Source organism: Chelonoidis abingdonii, chromosome 2 (assembly GCF_003597395.2).
Source record: "Chelonoidis abingdonii isolate Lonesome George chromosome 2, CheloAbing_2.0, whole genome shotgun sequence".
NCBI classification, from domain to species: Eukaryota; Metazoa; Chordata; order Testudines; family Testudinidae; genus Chelonoidis; species Chelonoidis abingdonii.
In genome coordinates, this window is record NC_133770.1 from 240,171,497 (window position 1) to 240,193,713 (window position 22,217).

Sequence of the window (22,217 nt, forward strand, 5' to 3'; positions counted from 1 at the left end):
GCGAGGAGTCCCCAGCAGTTTTGCGTGGGTTAGCCCTAAAAGATATAGTCTGCTTGCTATAGAAGTTTCTATTACCTTTTTGAAGCCTGACTGGAACTCCTTTGTATGTGTATATGCTTACCTACTTTAACCTTGTAAATAACTCTTTTTCCTAATTGATGAACTTTAAGTTAGTCTGTTACACAGTTGGCTATGAGCATTATCTTTGGTATGAGATCTGAATATAATTGACCGAGGGTAAGTGATTGGTCCTTTGGACTGGAAGTAACCTGAATATTGTTCTGATTTTAGGTGTAAAGCAACCATCTCTGACAAAGTCCAGCTTACCTGGGTGGCAAGGTAGACTGGAATGCCCCAGGGAACTATCTGTGGCTTACTATTAAGGCTGTTGCAGTGCTACAGAAGTTCACTGTTACTGTGTTGGTGAAATCTAAGTATTGAACACACAGCCAGTTTGGGGGTTGTGCCCCACCTCTTGACAGTCTTCCCTGAGGTTGGCACTCTCAGTAATGAGCCATTTCAGGCACAGTAACACAATGTGAAATATTTTTGTACCTACCATCAAAAGGATTGTCCCCATCTAAAGTATTGTGGACTGAGCAACCCTGAGCTTCTGGAGCTTCTGACACTGGACTAGAAAAACAGGAGTCTGAGCTGCAATTCAGTTCTCACTCTAGCAGATGATGTAAAAAAGGGCTGAAAGAAAAATCTAGTTGTTTGAGCAAGGTGGTCTACTCTATTAGCCTGCACTTCCATGAGATTTTCATTTGAAGAGAGAGGTTCTGAGATGGTTACGGTCCCTTTTTTGTAAAATGCATATATTTGAGAGAAGGAACATCAGTCCTTCCATATCCCCAAGAGACAAAATAGCTCCATGTCCTGAGCCTCTATTTTAGGATGTTGTCAGGAACTGAGTGGATAGCCAGATATAAGTGTACTTCATAGGTCAGAATTCTCAGCTCTCTAGGTATTCCTCCTCAGCTAGGTCAGTGAGGTCTGGACTTATATCCTGAACACAATCTGTTTTTACCGTTGTCAAATTCCAGAGTGAGGCAGGTCAGATCCAATGCTTCTTTAAGGTAAAGATCTGGCGTGGGAGAGGAAGCAGAGCTATAGTAACAGAGTTTCAACAGAACTGAGTTCATTGTTCTTCTTAATTACAGTAGTTTCACAACACTTCAGAATGTCAATGACCAGAGCATACTAAGAAGAAGGGAATTTAACCTATATTTTTGCAGGAAATGTCCCAGGGGGCTTCCTATTGGTAAAGCCTTGGAGAATCTGGTTAATCAGGAATAGGAGAGACCATATTAAAAAGCAGCTCCAAAGTTTTCTCTGAGTTTTCCAGGATACCGTTTAAGATATAGAGAGTAGATTATGAGTGCATTATCTCTGGAATAGAAGACACTGCCCATGTGCATAGGGGAGCTGCACTGTTCCTGTGGAGGACTCATTTAAATTAACTGTATGTTGCATCAAACATTTAAGTGTTACATAAATGCTAAAGAAAGAGTTACAGAAGTATTTTTGGCCTCAAAACATTTACTGGACATTAATGCTGATGCAGGCTTTTAAGTCTCTGTAGTGGTTTCCAGGCCTCCATGTTTACCTGTCAAAACCAACATCCTTTTCAAGCCAATAAAGATGTTAAGAGTAAACCCTTGTCATTTGTGTTTAGAAAACACCAGTTTTAGTTACCATGGCAGCAGATCTTATAGCACGCTGGACCTATGACTTCCTGTCAGCATCTGAATAAGTAGTGACAGCTAGAGTAGGAGCTTGGAGAACCAACAGGCTGTGTATGTAGTCAGCAGATATGTGGTGGCATGCCTAAGACTCCTCTAATTGGAATTCCCTTTGCTGAAACACAGACTCCCACCAAAGTTTTGCACAAGTTATTTACAAAGTGTCAGTAAACAAAATTTGTCTGCCCCAGGATCAACTGTAGAGAGACAAGATGAGTGAGGTAATATCTTTTACTGGACCAACCTCTGTTGGTGAGAGAAACAAGCTTTCAAGCTGCAAGCACGGAGCTCTTCTTCAGGTCTGGTAAAGGTGCTCCCAGCATCACAGCAAAATACAAGGTGGAAATGTTTAACGTAAGTAGTTAGCACATATTGTAAGGGACCATTCAAGGCAGAGTAGCCTTTGACACCTCTGCAATCTTAGGACAAAAAGATGGGGGTTAGTGGGTTACAGATTGTTGTAATAAGCCATAAATTGAGTGTCTCTGTTCTGTTCATGATTTTCAGTGTCTAGCAGAGTAATAAATTTAAGCTCCAGCCTTGTCTCTTGAAAGTGTTTGCAGGTTTCCCTTGAGGATATCTCAGGGTTTCTCAAACAGAGGTTGCTGCTTGTGTAGGGAAAGCCCCTGGCAGGCTGGGCCAGTGTGTTTACCTGTCCCGTTCGCAGGTCCAGCCAATCACAGCTCCCACTGGCTGTGGTTCACTGTCACAGGCCAATGGGGGCTGCAGGAAGTGGAGGCGCCACTTCCAGGAGCCCCCATTGGCCCGGAGCAGCGATCCATGGCCAGTGGGAGTTGTGATCGGCCAGATCTGCGTACAGGGCAGGTAAACGCACTGGCTCGGCCCACCAGGGGCTTTCCCAATACAAGTGGTGACTCCTATCTGAGAAACGCTGGTATGTCTGATAGTCAGATATAGATTGATCGCTTTGTGAAAAATGTTTACCCACAGGTGATATCGGGTTTTTGTCTTTTATCATTTTCTGGAGTGAGTTCATATGAGTGTGTAATGATTGTCTGATTTCACCCACATAGTTGTTATTGGGATGCACTGGATGAGGTATACTACTAGTTGGGATAGGTGTGTGTAGCATCCATGGATCTTGAAAGGTGTGTTGTGGGGTGTGTTGATGATTGTAGCAGTGGAGATATGTCTGCAGGTTTTGCATTTGTTGTTCTGGTTGGGTCTGGTGTTTCTTTGAGTTGGTATGCCCCGGTTTGTGGGGCGCTTGCTTTTGATGATGATCTTGGAGAGGTTGAGGCATTGTTTGAAGGCCAGAAGTGTGGATTTAGGAAGGATTTCTTTCAGGATGTGGTCCCCATCAGGTATGGATTATATATCCCAGACTTTCTCCTCAGAAATATATTTCAGAGTATATTCTGTGGTATCTGAGTGCCTCGCTGTAGACAACAGATTTCTTGGTGTGTTTGGGGTGGTTACAGGACTTACAAAAGTCAGTGTGGTGATCCAGGGGTTTCTTGTCTGTGGTTCTCTGTAGGGTTCCATTTTTGAAGCTGATTGTGGTGTCCAGGAAGTTGATGCTAGTGGGCAGTGTTCCAGAGAAAGTTTAATGGATGGGTGATGGTGATTGAAGTTGTAGTGGAACTCTATGAGGGAATTTAATCCATGTGTCCAGAGGATGAATATATCATCACTGTATCTCAGGTTATCATTAGTTTTATGGTGCATTTGTCCAGAAATTCTTCTTAAAGGTGATCCATGAAGAGGGTGGCTATTCCCATGGTTTGGACAAAGTGTTTGTTGTTGAATGTAAAATAGTCATGGGTGAGGATGAAATGGATGAGTTTGGCTATGTGTTTGGAGTGGATATCTGAGGGTTGTTCATTGTCTTTCTATGCCATCATTGTTAGGGATATTGGTGTATAAAGGATAAATCTTTCAGCCTGTTTATCTGGGTCTACCTTTCACAAACAGCAGAGAAATTACAGAGATATTAGGTTAGGATAGAGACGTTTTTTCCAGGACTAAATATGGACAGGTTTTGTAGAGTTCCAGAAACAAAGTAAAGATAAATTGTTGCACCGGGAAGAAAGAACTATATTAATCATAATTGTTACCCAAGCAAGTGGTGAGCGTGGGGACATGCTCTTTCATGAGTGAGAAACAATCCCTAATGTGATGAAGACACAAGTCTAGTGTGTCTGTTAGCACTGGTGAGGGTTGTGGTTATTCAATCTGTCTCCAGTATCCAATAATATAAAAAAACAGAGTATACCTTGCTTTTGTGCAGATTTGCCCAGCTCTAGAAATCAGTCTGATACAGGTGATTGAATAGTTTGAAGGAACAGCTGATGATGTTCTTTAGCCCTTCTGGTAATGGTGGAAGGCTTCATAAGACCATTGCATCTAGTGGCCTCATCCTGTGGGCCAAGGGCATTCAGGCTCAGCAGTTTTAACTGGTTTATAGGCATGATGGTACACAAACTGAAAAAAAATCTAAGTTATACAGAACTCAGTAGGCTGACTACAAGTCAGTTTCCCATTTGGAGAAAAAATTGGTAGTGTGGGGTCTGGGTATATTTTAGTGTAATGTGTCTATTTACAGACTGTACAGAGCTCCTGTTTCCTTGAACAGAGGTGTAACAGACTGCTTACGGGCAACTCCCTTTTACACAGATTGTACCTAGAGAGTTCCATGGCCTGTCACCAAAAAGCAGCTCTCTTAGGTGTCTACCTCTCTTGAACTCTCACTCAACTCTAACTGCTAAAACATATGGTTCCTTGTTTCTGCCTCTGCCGTAGACCAAGCTGCTTACCCAAAACTGCATGGTCTGGAAAGATGGCCTGGCCATTAACCCTTGTTTTGTGCCGCTGGTCTACAACACACACTGATGTACTCTGTTTCTTAAGGGCAGTTCAGTTAAGAGCAAGATTGTTGTGTTCTTTTGGGAATTCAAGTTAGCCTTCCCTTTGAATCACTGCATGAGGCATCCTTGTTCCATTTGCCTCTCAAGGCTGTTTATCTGACAGTAATCTGTTCAGCACTGAGTCAGCAAGTTACAAATTCTGTCTATTTCTGGACACTTACTGCAGTTCCACTGGGACAAAGTTGGGTTGAAGACTCCACCCTCCTTGATTCCCAGGGTGAACTCTGAATTTTCATGTAGTCAGGAAATTATACTCCCTTCCTTTTGTCCATTCACTAAGATGATATGGGAAAAAAAAGTGGATGTGCTAATTAAAAGGATAGCTGATAAACCTTCTGTTTTTGTTTTCTTTTCAAAAAAACAAAACAAAAAACCCAAAACAACCTCCCCCACAATCATTCTGGGGTGTCTTAGCAGGAATGTTGTAAGCAAGACACAAGACACAATTCTTCTGTTCTATGCTGTGCTGAGTAGGCCTCTACTGGAGTATTGTGTCCAATTCTTAGTGCCACATTTCAGGAAAGATTTGGACAAATGATGAAAGGTCTAGAAAACATGACATATGAGGAAAAAATTGGGTTTTTGTTTTGTCTGGAGAAAAAAGACTGAGAGTGGACATGATAACAGTTTCCAAGTACATATAAGGTTATTATAAGGAGGAGGGAGAAAAATTGTTCTTGTTAACCTCTGAGGATAGGACAACAAGCAATAGGCTTAAATTATGGTGGTTTAGGTTGGACATTAGGAAAATCTTTCTAATTGTCAGGGTAGTAAAGCGCTGGAATAAATTGCCTAGAAGGTTACACAATCTCCATCATTGGAGATTTTTTAAGAGCAGATTAGACAGAGACATTCAGGGATTGTCTAGATTAGTGGTCCCCAAACTTTTCGTCTGGTGGGCGCCAGACGAAGGACCGTGGCGGCGGTGGAGCATCCGCTGAAATGCCACGGAATTTCTGTGGTGACGCCTCTCAATGAGGTCGTTGGTCGGCGGCAGGCGGCATTATCGAGAGGCGTCATTGCTGAAATGCCACCGAAATTCAGTGGCATTTCGGCGGATGCTCGACTGCCGGCTAGGACGCGGGCACATTTAGATGCCCCAGCGCCTGTGGGCACCACGTTGGGCACCCCTGGTCTAGATAATGCTGAGTCCTGCCTTGAGTGTAAGGGACTGGATTAGAAGATCTCCTGAGGTCCCTTTCAGTCCTACAATTCTATGATTCTAGGGATATTGTCCGTCCCCAGGAAGTCAGATGTGTGTGGTGCTTCCAAAAAGAATAGTCCTCTGCCTACAACCTCACTCCAGCTATCAGGAAGGCATACAAGTAGGCTTGAAAATTTCCCTTCTCTTTTCTGAAGTCTCTCTCTCTCTCTCTCTACGAAAGCTATGCTAGTCACTATCCAGAACACTAAATGGAGATGCTTCTGTAAAGGAATTTTGCTGCACTGCATCTTGAATTTGTCTGCACTCCTCTGTCAAATCTGACCAGTCAATCTGCTGTTCAGGCTTCTCCTAGGAGAAGAGTGTTCAAACAGTTGTCATGTTACTGTGCCAGACTGTAATCTTGTCTTTGCTGCTCAGACCTATTTTTCCTGGATTGTAAACTTCTCTGGCAGAGATGTCACTGTAAAGTTTCAGATGATACAGAGTGAAGCAGGAATGGAAATTTTCCTTTGTATAAAACAGTTTGCTGTCAATTCGTCTGTTCCAGTCAACAAACTCTCTTTTTTGTTGTTTAGCTGATTACTTTCTTAGAAGGAAGTTGGAGTTTTCTTCTTATCTTTTAAACTACTGCTATATTTTCAAAGTCAAGTGGAATTGCTGTAGAATTCATTGTTCTGAGATCAAGTATCAGAGGGGTAGCCATGTTAGTCTGAATCTGTAAAAGCAGCAGAGAATTCTGTGGCACCTTATAGACTAACAGACGTTTTGGATCATGAGCTTTCATGGGTGAATACCCACTTCGTCAGACCCACTTCATGAATACCCACATTCATCTGACAAAGTGGGTATTCACCCACGAAAGCTCATGATCCAAAACGTCTGTTAGTCTATAAGGTGCCACAGGATTCTCTATTGTTCTGAGATGACACCTAATGTCACACACTCAGATTTCCATTGTCCCTACTTGTTGGTTGGCAGGGTTAATGCCATTATCCCATATTGGAACAGAAAAATTTCCAAAGAACCTTTTCAAAGGTAAGACAATGTCCATTATTTAGCCAGCAGCACATTATGTTCACATGGATGGAGGAATCACAGATTTGTTCCTTCCTCACTTGGCTGGGAGGAGCTGAGAGTACTGTGGAAATAGTCAGGCTGACTGTCTAGTTTAGATTTGTGATTTCCTTGCAGCTGATTTGTTGACATGCTCCTGAGAGAACTATATCAAACTCTGATTCATGTTGGAGAAAGATAGTGTTAATGGAGTAAATAGGGAAATCCTATGAAAATGACATCGTTAGATATTCGGAGTTCAAAATCATTACTATACATCAGCCAGCTAGAAACCTAAACCTAAACCAGTACTAAAGGTCTGATTCTGCTTGTAGTGGCCTATTTCTTGGGTCCCAAAGGAATGGAGGAGTACTCTGTGTACCACATTTTGGTTTGGTTAGTGGATGTCTGATAAGGGTAGTATGTTGTCTACATCGGTGCTCCTTTCTTCACCCTCACTTAGGAGTAGGTGCCAGCACCTCCAACATTACTCCCTTTTAGGTGATGGATTTGAGGAAGGAAGTGCAAATCTTCTTCCCACACACATATCCTTGGTCACTTTATCTTTTATCTACAAGGGAGGAGTAGTTCTTCAGTTTATAGGCACTGTATGCTTCAGTCCCTGCTCTTCCTGGAGCACATAAGCAAAACAGGAAGAGTAGTGTCAGTTTGTGATGGGAGGTACAAATCCTGGTAAAGCAAGGGTTAAGGAGCATCTCTGGGCCCAGGAAGCCACACCCAGCCACCCCTGCTGAGCATGCTCACAATGGAGGCTGAGCTCAACAGGGAGCAGCTCAGCTCAGTCTAGTCTGACCAAGCAGGATAACAGTTGTGTGGTGCAGACTCCTGCCAAGAAGCTGCCCAGGGCCCCATGTGGCCAGGCCCAGGCCCCACCCCCACTGCCAAGTTGCCACTTGGGAAGAGGGCAACAATGAGCCCTGAGCAAGAGAGGAAGACCCTTCAGACTGTGACCAGAGAGGATTCCAGGGGGAACTCAGAAGCAAACGAGTGGCCTCAGCAGAGGAACTAAAGCTGGGCTAGGAAGTGGCCCAGGTGTAGGGGCATCCACTCCCTGGGCTGCATATTTTGAATTATTATCTCACTGAGGCGTGGGTTGGAACCCAGTGGAGTGGGGAGGTTCTGGGTTCCCTTACCCCTGGCCATTGACTCCTGCCTCTGGATGACATGTCCATTGGCTCCTGCCATTGGGCAATGCAGCCCAGAATATCACCACTAGGTGATAGTACTGGGCATGGCCACCAAAACATTCCCTGACACAGTTACATTTGGCAAAGCAGAATTAAACCCTTATTTGGTGTTACATTCCCACATGGTCTGTGCATTTCAAGCAGAGCAAAGAGTGGAATGCTGAACATCCATTCAGGACTGCATGTGCCTGTTCATCAATTTGCTACAATAGTGATGAGCTGGTGAATGCATTTCTTGAGCCCTGCTTGTTAACAAAAATGTGTTTTAAATACAGGAGTTATTGTTATAATGTTAAAATTTGCCAGCAGATGCCACAGAGTTACCGCTCAGCTAAGGGCTGGCACTTGTCTCCTGACAAACCTGATGCCTCTGAGTGCTTTTTGGAACATTAAGGCTAATAAGATTTTGGGATTGTCTACACTGAAACACTACAGCAGCACAGCTGTAGCACGGCAGCTGCACCATGTAGCACTTCATTGTAGACACTACCTGTGCCAATGGTAGGACTTCTCCCATAGGCATAGATAACCCACCTCCCCTTGTGGCAGTAGCTAGGTTGACAGAAGAATTCTTCCACTGACCTGGCATTGTCTGCACTGGAGGTTAGGTTGGCTTAACTAAGTCGCTCAGAGGTATAGCTTTTTCACGCTTCTGAGCAATGTAGCTGGGCCAGTCTAACTTTCTGGTGTAGCCCAGGCCTTCCTCCAACTGATAGGTGCCTAACAAATTTCTCAAGCCATGCAGTGATCAGTGCTGCAGTTTAATTGTAACTATTTTAAGGATGTGTGCTGTTGGTATTTAAGTGGCCATACCATTTTAGGATGAAAGGGGAAGGTCAAGCCTCCTTTAGAACTGATGCCTTAGTTGTCTGTCTGCAGAGACAGTGCTCATTCTATAAACAAGTGCATGACTTTCTTCATAGCAGGAAGCTCTAGAAAAGTATTTTTACATGAAAATTCAGATTTCTGGAAAACGTTTGTGGAAAGTTCTTAACTCTGAAGAATTTTCAGCCTTACCTCCACACTTATCGCAGCTTCTTTTATGTATGAGGGGAGGGATAGCTCAGTGGTTTGAGCATTGGCCTGCTAAACCCAGGATTGTGAGTTCGATCCTTCAGGGGGCCATTTAGGGATCTGGGGCAAAAATCTGTATGGGATTGGTCCTGCTTTAAGCAGGGGGTTGGACTAGATGACTTCCTGGGGTCCCTTCCAACCCTGATATTCTATGATCTTTCTTAGTGGGGGAGGGATAGCTCAGTGGTTTGACCATTGGCCTGCTAAACTCAGGGTTATAAATTCAAATCCTTGAGGGGGCCATTTAGGGATCTGGAGAGGGAAAAAAACTGTCAGGGACAGTACTTGGTCCTGCTAGCGAAGGCAGGGGACTGGACTCCATGACCTTTCAAGTCCCTTCCAGTTCTATCAGATAGGTATATCTCCATATATTATTATTACAACTAAAAAAGCCAAAATGTAAGAATTTTTTTTTCAGGGTGAGTTTCTAGAGAATAAGATTCAGTCTGAAAGACAAAGTAATCTGGTTTTCTTATTGTTTCTTTCTGATAGGATTTCAGCCTGTATAGCATAGAGCCATCTCTGCAGAGTGCGGGAATGTGTTGATGGTTCCCTGCCTAGAGACTGATTACTTTTTCTTTGTTAAACCACTCTTTAATTTTAAGCAATGAAATTTCTTATCACCTGTTTACTCTTCACCCACATCTGTGGTGCCCAACAAATACAGTCTATTCGTTCTTTCTCTGTGTTTGCACTGCCTAGTTTAAAAGAGACACTGTCTCGCCAAAATCTGTCTCTCCAAGCCCCTGGTGTCCCTCATCCCAGTTCTGGTGGAACTGTTGATGCTTCATGCCTGGAAGCATGGCAGAGAACATCCCCGCCTACTTCCACATGTCTCCATTATAGACTGGTGATGGGGGGGAGGAGGAATGTAAAAGATGCTTCTGCTTGAGGAAGATCAAACTGAAGCACTGGTTCCTGCATGTAGATCTGAACATAGTTAGGCTTGAGCTCAGTCTGACCTCTGCTCCCCCTGGCTGGGGTTCTGCTACTGAGGTTGCTCTGTCCCCAAGAATCTACATCTGACTCTGTTCCTGTGTAACATAGTTGTTTTTGTGTGATATGCATGAACAGGCAGTCTCTGAGACAGCCTGATATTGGTGCTTAAAGGATAATGATGAAGCTTGGTAGATTACGACTAGGACTTTGAATTCAGTCTAGAAATGAATACATACACAATGACATTCACAGAGCACTGATATTTTCATGTCAGCTTTTATTGCTCCATAGGTAGGTAGCTGCGTGCTATACTAGTTGTCATTTTTGCAATGTATTTATCTTCAGTTCCAGGTGGAATAAACTACAGTAGTTTAGCAAAGACATGATGAAAGCCTAGATTGGTTCTCATCCAAGAGGAAGGAGTGCAGCCTCCCAACAACTGAAGATACTAGAAAGCATTCCTCACCACTTTGTTACTTACTTGCTTTTTGTCTCAACTACTTCTGTTGTCTTCTCCATGTTCATCCTATATCTCTAGTCCCTAAATGTCAAGGGGTTTGGATTGTCTATACCAGATTATTTACTTCCTTCAGGAAGTATACATGTGTTACCTTCTTCCACCCAAGTCACTCTCTTCCGAACCATTTAACAATCAGATAAAAAAATTAGTGTTCACCAACTATCCACCAACCTTAACCCAACTTCTCTGATCAGCTGTGAAAAGGTTCGTGGATACCATGGTGATGATGCCATATGAATAGATATTGTGGTAGACAGATGTCTGCCTGCTGTTTTATTCTACATAGAGTTCTTCTAGGTTGTCTTTCTGTGGACAACCTAGAGTTCTGTGGACTACATAGAGTTCTTCTAGGTTGTCTTTCTAGGTTGTTCTTTCACATGTACTTGGGCCCTATCCCCTCTTTAAATCGTGCGTATAAGCATCCTTTCCTGTTTAAGGTGAACAGTAATCTGTATAGCATTTTGTTATATCCTGTAAGAAGGATAAGAAAAGATAATAATGCGTTTAGTACACTTACAATGTTTCAACAATTGACAGAAAACTTGCAACAAGAACTAAAACAGGTTACAAAAAGGTAGGATTCTGGAAAAGGGTAACCAGGTACTCTTCCTGATGATGATAATGTCAACAAAGAAATAAAAACTGGATATTTTGTGTATTTTCACAATGGAAAGTACTTTTTGAATAAAATATAAGCCATACAAAATTATTAATGAGGTCATTTCCATGGAAACTGTCTCATGACCATATATGCAGCAGCAAATTCACAGGACAAACTTCGTGACAGGTCACAGGGTCATGTGGTGTTCATTTTATGCTTGCATGTAACAACTTATTGTATAAAGATAACAAACTTTTTATTGCTTTGTCTTTCTTGGGCTGTGATGAAGATAGCTCTGGTTGGTACTCCAAGTTCAGTTGCCAAGTAGCCGTACTTTCTTATTTGTGTATTTTTGTGTACGCCAGCTCTGATAAAATGTATAAATTCTGTTATTTTAAAAAACACCAATTTTGAGTCTTTGATTACCGCAGCTAATCAAGTCTAGTTCTATAGAACTAAGAAACTAAACCACTTTTGAAATATAAAAAAGTCTACTTTGGAATTTCAGACATTTACAAATTAAATTAAAAAAAATTAAAATATCAGCATATAAACAAACCATCAATCATGACTCTAATGTGATTTTTTTGGTAAATGGGGATTCACTAAATCCAGCCCATTGTTACCAAAAAGCATTTTTAAAAACCACATATTTTAAATTGAAATTCAATGAATTATTTTAGATAATACATTTTTAGCACAAGTAGGCTGTTGTTTTGTGTGCAGAACTCTGATTCACTTCAATATGAATTTTTTAAATAAAGAGGGTGTGGAATCAGATTGTTTAAATTTATGGCCTCAGTACTGCAATTGCATCCACATGAGTAGTTTCTTGGGCTTGTGCCAAACTTCACTGATTTCAGTGGGGCTGGTTGTGTGCTCTGGGGTCTACCCATGTGGATCAGAGTGGAGGATCTGGGCCTAAGATCAATTTGTCAGCAGAACCATTTACATTTTTGAGGTTGGTTCAGTCATTTAATTTTGAATTAGTTCAGAGTGGCCAGTCTTGATCATTTGTCTAAGGAAAACAGGCAACATTTGGGTGAAACATTCCAAGAAGATAAGCCAAGGAACTAGGTTTTTACTAAAACAAGGAACAGCTCAGATTTGACGCCCATTTTGTCCAAACTACTAGGGGGCAGGAGTATTACCATAAAAAGTATTTGTAATGACCCATCTCTAATTCCAAGATGTGCAGGATTCAACTATGTGTGAACTACATGCTATTTTGGAAAGAGTTAAACTGCCAGCCAACAATAGGTGTCAATGATTTTACTGAGAAATTCCCCACAATCTCAGTTCCTCCATCTGACACAAATGATACTAGATTTAAGTACTATCAGATGCTATTGCTTACACTTAATGCAGCTTGGGTTTTGAGAAGAAATTTAATTTGCTTCCTGAAGATAAAGGGAAAAGTACTTTCATATTTGACAATTTGTTTATAACATTCAGATGTGTTTGTTTGGCCTCAGATCACAAGATTATACTCTATTTCAAGTTCCAAGAGTTAACAGCATTCTTTGAGAATGCCTGAGTTTTAAGTTTTAACAAATTTTATCTAATTTTTAAAAAGGCTTGTTTAATTGTTTATAGGTTTACAATAATACTGTATTAATATGTTCCCAGGCCTGAAGAATAGCTTTGTGAAAGCTAGAAAGCTTGTCTCTTTCACCAACAGAAGTTGGTCCAATAAAAGATACTTCACCCACCTTGTCTCTCTAATATTTTATTCTGTAATTGTAATGCAAAATTCAGTACAATGGCTCTAAAAATGATTATTTTTAAAAGTAGTTAGGTTGTGTTACTCTTTCCATTTTTCTGTTAGAAGGGCATTCTTCAAATGTAGCATTTCAAAGAATTTGTAGCTGGTTAAAGAAATAAAATTATAGCTGAAGCTACTTTTAAAACCGTGTACCTATTTACAGAGAGATCCAACTAACATATTTGACTTGCCTTGTGAAAAAGAGTTAGTTGTCCACTGAGGTCCTTCTTAAATACTTCAAACTTTTACAAAAATATGGATTCAAAGGCCTGTTATTTTATCAGGGCAGACATACAGAGGATATGCTCAACTTGCTTTCTCTACCTGCATGGACTTTGAGGTGCCTTTATGCACTGAAAATGTAAACTTTATGCAATATTCTGTAAAGTTTTTAACAAAAAGAAAATTACCCTTAAGAAAACAATTATCAGAATATTCAGTGGTATTATGCATAGAGTGAAAGAATTAAAGATTCTAGAGGCAAAACGATGAAGTTTGATAGTTAACAAATAAGGACACAGATGTAACTACTGAAAAATTCAGAACCAGCTTTCAACCTTCTTGCTTGCAAATGTGTGGGCTATTTAATCTGGGGGGGTTGATTTAAGCTATTCTACAAGTAGTTGGATAGAATAGTGATCATATCACTGGTGGATTACAAAATTAGGGAGACAGGTGGTGATAATTAGTCAGAACATCATCCATGGGGGAGGTGCTTTTGTTCATAGATTAGCTTGTGTTAGAGAGGGCTTTTGGCAACAATGGGGGAGGAAGGATAAGCAGTGAGGGGGCTTTGAATTTCAGGTGGAGAATGAGGAGAATGAGGCATATGAGGCTGAGACAGCCATGTAGTCATATCCTACATGAAAATTTTGGTCAGATATTGGAAAGTGCCTTTATAAAATATTCTTTGTGATTCATAGAGATTTGAGTGAATATAAGATTATAGGTTGAATTTTATGGAATCAGTAGTATTGTGCAATTTTAATGTTAAGATTGAGTTCCATTTTGCATTTATAGCTGAGAATCAGCCTTTCGGACATGTATAAAAAATACAAACTTCTCACTACTTTCCACTCTCTTCAGATTTACACCACCTGGTTTTTGATCACAGAATTAATTTTCTCTGTATTTATATGTAAATCAGCAATTAGTTAAAATTAGTTTATTTCTTATTAATGGCTCCAAATTGTGGAAACATTAATGTTTCATGAAAAAATATCATTATTTTGTGCTTATATATTGACCAAATCTGTAAATGTGTTTGACCCACAAAAGTTCTATACAGTGATTGGTAGAACAGAGGAAGTATAACCTCAAATGGGCTAACAATGTCACTGCCCCTAGACTCAGGAGTTCCCCTTTGCAAATCCTATCAAATGTCCTACAGAACAGGTTTCCTGGAGGTTTTATGGGGTAGAAAACTTTTGTCTCATGCTCCCCTCTGCCTGTCTTTTATTCTGGCATATGCGTACATACAAATGGCATCCAGAATTTGGCCCTGAATATTGTGTGAGCGATTTACAGTTTTTACAAAACTTTTGTATTTTTTTTTAAATCCAACACACTTGAGTTCCTAATTTACATTTAACCACATTAAACATGAAGTAAATCCATATTCACAACTAAGCTTGCATAATAAGAAGAAAGTTTAGCGTACATATGTGTACACTAAAGCAGGATTTGGTCAGTTGTGTGTGTGAAGGAAGTTAGCACTGAAATGAAAAGTATTGCAGATGTGCTGTTTAAGTGCAGTTATACTCTGAAAGGTGAACTTATACAAATGGCAGCTTGGGATTCCATTTTATTTGTCTGGCAGTGATTTCCATATCAAGTTTGATCGGTTTAGGAGAAACAGTTGTTTTATTTTGCTAGCTGCCAGCCCTACAAACTATGAACTTGATGCTGCACCTTTAACTCTAATGGGATCAAGCCCTAAGCCCTGTTTCTGAAAGTAGAGCAGTGTTTCTTTTGGTACATATGTCATCACCAATAATAAAGATTCTACTATTGGATATCTGTTAAAAATTCTGTGATATGGGAGCCAGAAAAGAGTCAAGCTCACTTTCACATATTTGTGTAAACTATGCAGTGCTAAACAGGAGCAAAAGATAGTAAAAAGTAATGTTGGTCACTAACATAAGCAGATATGACTTTGAATACACATGGGGAACAGATCTATTAGATTCGAAGGTTCTATGTTTATAATCACTTTTCTTTCTCTAATTGCTCTTCAACATGATTGTATTGTTACTTCGAGACCTACTATTTATCTTTGGGTTTTTCCAGTTTTTCCAACTTGATTTGCCAGTAATGTGAATAAATGAACTGACTAAGTTAGATTTGTCAGTAATAACGTAGCATATTATAAATCCGGGAAACTGCTGGTTTCCTGTGATGGATACAGCAAACCTCTATTTTGAGACTTTTAATTGTTTATTTGAATTCGGAATGATTCACTGTCAGTGTTATGAGCAATGTAATTGCTGTTCTCAGTGTAAACATTTCTTAGCAGAAGCAGGTGATATCTGATCAGAGTCAATGTTATATATGTGTGAACAAATTTGTTGGTCGAAAATAACTCTTCTTTCACTGGAAAATCCCCACAAAATAAATACAACCAAATTTTGTCAATAATTTCCATATAATGACACATTTTTTGTAACTATTTTTCTCTTTGTTTTATAGTCTTTGTTATACTGATCAGCTTCTTGATCAGCTATCATTTTGAAAGGAGAAGACCAAATCCTGAAGTCTTTACTAAGATAGAACCCATGTTGTTGTTTATTTTATATTTAAGCGATGACAATGTACCCAGATCTTTAAAAGACATTGGTAGGTCCCTGTCCTCATGAAGTTTTCATTTTAGAGAGATGGGGAAAAAAAGAAAATTCAGTGGCAGACTCAGAGACAATCTGAGAGCTTTTTCCTTTGTTTATTTCTTTAATAATGTTAAAATGTGTTCGTATGAATCTCAACACATTTTGTATAAAACACAGAAAATAACTCTACCTTCTGATCAATGGATGAAGTTCATCCCTGTGCATTGGGTCAGCACAAGGCCTATACCTTACTTAAATTCCACGTAAACCCTCACTTGATTAAGTAGCGCTTAAGTGATATGTACACCTTCTGGTAGCCCTCTGCACATGGGTATATTTCACCCTAAAAATCTGTTTCAATGTACTGCTGCATCTCTGAGCCAGCCTGACATCCAGTCCCTGATTCAGCCATTCACATAAGCTTGTACTTAACTTTAAGTAGTTGAATAATGCCATTCTTCTTCAGCAAAGCACTTAAGCACATTTAACTTCAAGAATGTGAATGCTCCTAATGAAGCGAGATTTGATGAAGGTTACAGAAATCAAGACAAGCATTTTTGCCATCTGGACAGAAGAGGTTGGAATAGATGCTATATGATTTGGCCCAGAGGAGGTTGTTCTATCTAAACCAAGCTTAGAATGGTTTCAGTGTATTAGAGGGATGAAAGTCACACTGAAGGGATCCAAGATGAAGTGGAATTTAATGCAATGGTTGTAAACTTTGTATTCAGTTAGTTTGGAGGTAGAAGGAAGAAGGGGGAGGAGACGGTAATTGAAGAAAGAGGTAAATTTTAGAGGATGTGGGAGACAAGAACATGCTTGAATTTTAGAGGGGAAGAACTGACATAGGGTGAGGGCCAAGGAAGTCAGTGGGTAGGAGGGGATGAAATGGAGTGTGCAGTGGAGAGGTTAGAATTTGAGAGAAGGTCAGAAGCTTCACTGTCAGTGACAGGAGGAAGGTGATAAAATAGCTGCTGGAGAAAGGAGAGACAGAGAAAATCAGGGAGTTAGAGTTATGACAGATCTTGTTGATCTTTACTTTGAAAAAGTCACAGTGCAGAAAAGGAGGGCAAGGATTTAAAGAGAAGTTGTCAAAGGTTTCAAATAAATGATTAGGGGTCATGGTGTGTGGCAATGAATATGGTAGTATTTAAACAGGATAGATGAGAATGAAGGACTTAGGGAAGTAAGAACTATTTGGATGACAGAAGAAATCGACAAGAGCAGGATTCGGTCAGTTGTGTGTATGAAGGGTTAGCACTGGAATGAAAAGTATTGCAGATGTGCTAAATGACATCTATTCCTTTGGTCTTATAGGTCAGCTGGGACTTTGGACAATTTAGTATCTTTGAAGGTGATGCTAGATATTGTAGAAGGAAGTTAAGAATATCACTGTCTTTGGTTGGTGAATTGTGTGCTGCTTACAATGTATCCAGTATGGCAGACCAGTTTGGAGAAACAAGTGGTGACCCAGCTGGTGAATTATTAGAAGAAGAGTCTTTTTGTTTAGTATCAGAAGCCAGCATGATTAGGCGCTGCCTCTGCTGCTGGAACAGGTTAATGGGAGGAGGAAGTGAAATGTGTGCTGTGATTACCACAGCTGCTAGTGCTGTCTGAGCCCTTTCTGTCAACATTGTTTTTTGTGGCAAAATCAAGGCAACATGCTCCAACAAAAGCCATATGTAAGGCTAAGATTTTGTCATGGATAATTTTAGTAAAAGTCTTGGAGAGGTCATGGGCAATAAAGAAAAATGAATGGAAGCCCGTGACCTGTCCCTGGCTTTTACTGAAAATATGCATGACAAAATGGGAAGTCGCTGAGCAGGAGAGGTGGGGGGCTGGGAGCTTGGACCTCCAGGGTTCCCCACAGCTCAGCACTGCAGAGGCTAGTCAGGAGCTGCAGAGTCCCCCCCCAATGGCTCCCGCACACCTGATGGTGAGGAACTGGGTACCACTGCCCCCCATGGTGGGTGGGGAACTGTAGGGGGCCATCATGGCTGGGGGCAGAGGGGTCCCCCTGCCACTCGCAGTGGCGAGGAGCTGCAGAGTACCCCCACTGCTGACAGTGGCTCGGAGTTCAGGGGGCCCCACCACCTCAGGTGGTGGAGATACCCCGCTGCTCCCGGCTGCCTTCTGGCTGAAATCATAGAGGTCTTTGGAAGTCATGGATTCCATGACTTCCACAACCTCTGTGAGAAAATCTTAGTGTTAGCTATATGGTGTGTGTGGTGGTGGTGGCGGTGGTGGGTGGGCTTAGCATCTGACACATATTAATTACACTGTGCAAAAATTCACATTATTATGCAAATGTTGCCTTAATGTCTGTGAGCTGAATTAGGTATGGCAAGTAGGATTCAAGAAACATCTCTAGACCTTTATGAGTTTAAAGTTATCTAGATCAACCTTCCTCAGGCTTGATTCTTCATGTTCTCTAAGGTTGTGGTGAAAATGCATTTTGAAATAAAACAGTGTTCTGTACCACTCAGCATGTCTACAGACCTGTTAGGAATGTTAAAAGAAAATGCAAAAGAAAATATTTCTACTTTGATGTGTTTTGAACTTGAGGAATCTACTATGAAACATGTTAGCTTAGGTATGCAACCTACAATATTCATTTAATTCTCTCCTTTATGGTTGTGTTATTACAGATTTTAGTACTTTATGTTACATCATTGATGTAAAAAATCAGATTTTGTTTAATTTCAACATAAAAAAGTCTTTCTAGCTTTATTCACCAAGTTCATGTATTGTAGATTTATGACTTCAAATATAATACCATGTACATACACAGGAAATTTCCTTAGCAGAAAATATATTTAGTTTTGCAAGTTTGCCTTGGCTATTACTATATCATAAGTGATAGGGTCACAACAATGTTACAACAGTGTTGAGTAAAAGTTAAAGTGATCTTTTTCCTTCACTTTTTTCCCTTCTTCTGAAGATAAAATTAATATGTGTATGCAGGTTTATAAGTGAAATAAGATTGCTCTTTTCTGTATTAATAAAAGGGCCATACATTTTATTTGTGATCCTTTAAAAAAAGACTTTAAAAAATATATATTGCAAAGTATTTTCATAAATAAATTGATAATCATGAATACTCTAACTTAGGTACTTATATGGCCCCATTCTCATAGCACTGCTTAGTCTTTAACATAGCTGTTTTCCCAACACCTTTCTAAGGTAGGCAGGTACTATTGCCCTGCTGCTACTGAGACAGAACCAAAGCACGGAGAGGCAAAGTGATTTGCCCAAGGTCTATAGGAAGTCTGTGGTGGAGTAGGGATTGCATTCAGGTCTCTCGAGTTATAAGCTAGTGCCCAAAACCACTGGACGATCCTTCATCTACATCCTAGACTTCTTTAAAAGAAATGTGTCTGAAATCAGGGAGACTAAACATGCCTTGAATTTCAAATATGAAATAGCTGCAACAAGCTGCTTGCACACAAGATATCAAGATCAAGAATCATTCAAAGAAATTATTCCAGAATTTTTAATAACAAGTGTATTTGAAAAAGAACTGTAGGCTGCAAGTGGACACTTTTCAAACAGGAAGGAAAAAGTGTTGAGTAAACTATTCATTCTGAATTATTCGCCAAGCTTCACTATATATTTTGATTGAAGGAAATATTTATTGAGGAACAAGGATCCCAGGATACTTCAAATATGTGAAAAAACTCTTCTGGTATTAGCTGATGCCTTTTTGACAGAGATGAGTGCCAACCTTCAAATCTTCACTGTTTGGGTCAAATCACAGAAAACAACTGATAGCTAAGAATTTTATTCCTATATGGTATCTATCCATCACTGGTGTTTTAGGCATCTCACATAAAACACAGCATGACCTTTTTATTTCTTTTGCATCTGTCTTTTGTGTTGCAGTTGTCTTTTCCAACCTGTTGTCTGATATATCATTTGCTACATTTCTTAGTTGCTTTGTGGCTAATGATCTGACGTGTATAGATTATTTACTCTGAAGTCTGCATATATTTTAATGTGTTTAATGTACATTCAAGTCATTCATGTATTGTAGTAAGAAAGGGATTAAAGTCAGTGGGCCAAATTCTGTGCTCAGTTACAAATCTAATTGATAAGAGTTAACACTGATAAAGAGGTAGAAAGAAATCACAAATGGGTAGGGAAGGTGCTTGCTTGTTTTTTAATAGGACTATAAAAATTGGTATTAAGCATTTAAATAGACCTGCAATATTCCAACTTAACTGTTCTCTATATCTTGGAAATCTAGGGGTGTCTATTTCGTTATTCAATAATAAAAATATTCCTAGTTGCATAGCTCTTTTCAGTGGAGAGAGAAAAACCACTTAGGAATTAAAATGTGTAAAGCATAGCAGAGTAAAAAGGGATACTGTGAATGCTATCCTTCTCCCCTAGCAGGGTTATTTATTGCATCCTCTATGGAATTTGCACCACACTAGAATTTAGATGAGTTCATATACAGTATACAATGCACAGTGTCTTGGAGCTAAGCGGATATGAAGGACATGACATTTTGAACACTTGTGGTGCCAATTTTTTAATAACTGAAGGATATGCATGTCCATGTGAACAGCCAGTGCTTTAAGACTTTAAACTTTGTCTGTAAATATCTTCAAAATGTACCTTTTGATAATGAAGTTAATCTGTAGAAACTTAATTACAAACACTTGCTACTTTAAACATGATTAAATAAATTGTGGAATGAGCCTCATTGCAGGTGTTTTTTGTTGATTCCAGTTTTTTGTCCCGACCAAATATAAGAAGTCTAAACCACAGTGCACAAGCTTGTGCACCAAGCATCTTGTTTAAATCAATTTTCCTTCCAGCTGGTTCAGCTATTAATACATCAGAGGTTTGTGCATAATTTAGTGGCTTCTTGTGGTATATTGTATGCTTGTTTATAGTAGTTTAAAACCGGCTTTGATTTAGAAATTAGGGGCTCAATTCAACTCATCTTGTAATAAATGGAAAAATTCCAGAGGGAACTGGATTGAGCCTCAAGTTGTGGAAGAGATTTATCTATGTTAGAGTCTGTTTTTAGTAATCAGAGCAATGAAAATTTTTTTATTTTTTTGGCTTTTATTAATATTATGCTATGTATTTTAACAGTTTTTTCATTTTATCTGTTTGACATAGTTTCACACAGGTTTAAATTAACAAAGCTACTAGCTACTAAATAAAAGGAGTATTTGGGTGAAGTTTTGAATAGCGTTCTCATGGAATATTATTTTCATATCCCAAACATAAGAAAATTAGACAAACTAATTAAAATGTATAATACTTTTGCACAAGCTATCTTATTCCCTCTGAAGTAACCTATATTAAAGCAGTGTACCATTTCCTCATTTGTATTGTTGTCTTGTTTCATGCAGGCATTCCTTCAGAGAATGATCCAGTTTGCTGCCTCCAAAGTGGATAAAAATATCACAGAGGAAACAGTTAAGGTTAGTTTTTACTTGCACACATTTTTCTTCTCTGTGTTCTCTTTTTATATTTATTTATGTTTTATTCTTTTACAGATGCTGTTTTCAAATATTGAAGATATTCTTGCAGTTCACAAGGATTTCCTGACCCTAGTGGAGGATCGTTTGCATCCTGAACCTAATGCACACCATGAAGTGGGAATCTGCTTTCTTCACTTTGTATGCTAGTCTTTAATACAACTTCATAGTTAACTTTTCTTATTCCTGATTGTCTTCATTAATTAATGCGATGGTGATATATGTGTATATTCAGTCATGAGGACAAAATGACTTGATTGCATAATTTAGGTTCCTTTAAGGTCATTTGGAGTTTACATTCATTGCCCATTCTTTTCACTGTAGAATACACAAGCTTTGTTGTTTTCAACACATTCGCTTTCAGCATCCTCTGTAGCTTTGAACGGTTAGGAATTTTCAGACTACTTATTCTGAATTGATTTTATTTTTCATTCAAACACAGAGGATGTTTATTTAAAATAGTAAAATTTTACCCAGTGATTACATAACTAACCTTTTTTTTTCCAACCAGGCAAGTGTGCAAGCTCATAGATACTAGGATTTCCACCTGAAATTTTCTTAAGGACCTTGAAGTTAATGGGACAGAAGAACATGCTTATCTTTAAGCATGTGTTTCAGTGCTTTGCTGAATAAACGCCTCAATGAACACTTTTGAAAATTTGGCTGTAGAACTTTTATTTATGTTCACAGGCAAAAATAAGAAGCCTGAACAATGAAATGCCATATTGAGATGTGACACACCTGAAACTCAGTCCAGAAGCAGAATAAAAAAGAGAGAGAGAGAGAGAGAGAGTTTAGTTTGCAAGAAACAATGCATTTAAAAGCATTTTTAATATTAAAATTCTCAGGTACATATTAATATACTTGCTTGCTATTTATTATTATTGTTTTACCTACCTTGAAATAGAAAATGCAGAGCAGTGCCTCAGTAAATCACAG

At 39.5% G+C, this 22,217-nt stretch overlaps 1 protein-coding gene across 3 annotated transcripts in view; it reads left to right on the forward strand.

Annotated features, from left to right (window-relative positions):
- The window catches only part of PREX2 (phosphatidylinositol-3,4,5-trisphosphate dependent Rac exchange factor 2), a 304,318-nt gene that overhangs the window by 83,294 nt on the left and 198,807 nt on the right, over positions 1 to 22,217 (forward strand). For all 3 annotated transcript variants that reach the window (XM_032805000.2, XM_032804996.1, XM_032804999.2), the window contains exons 2-3: positions 21,150 to 21,221; positions 21,297 to 21,419. In XM_032805000.2, coding sequence (XP_032660891.1) covers positions 21,150 to 21,221; positions 21,297 to 21,419 — 195 coding nt within the window. The remainder of the gene's footprint in view (positions 1 to 21,149; positions 21,222 to 21,296; positions 21,420 to 22,217) is intronic.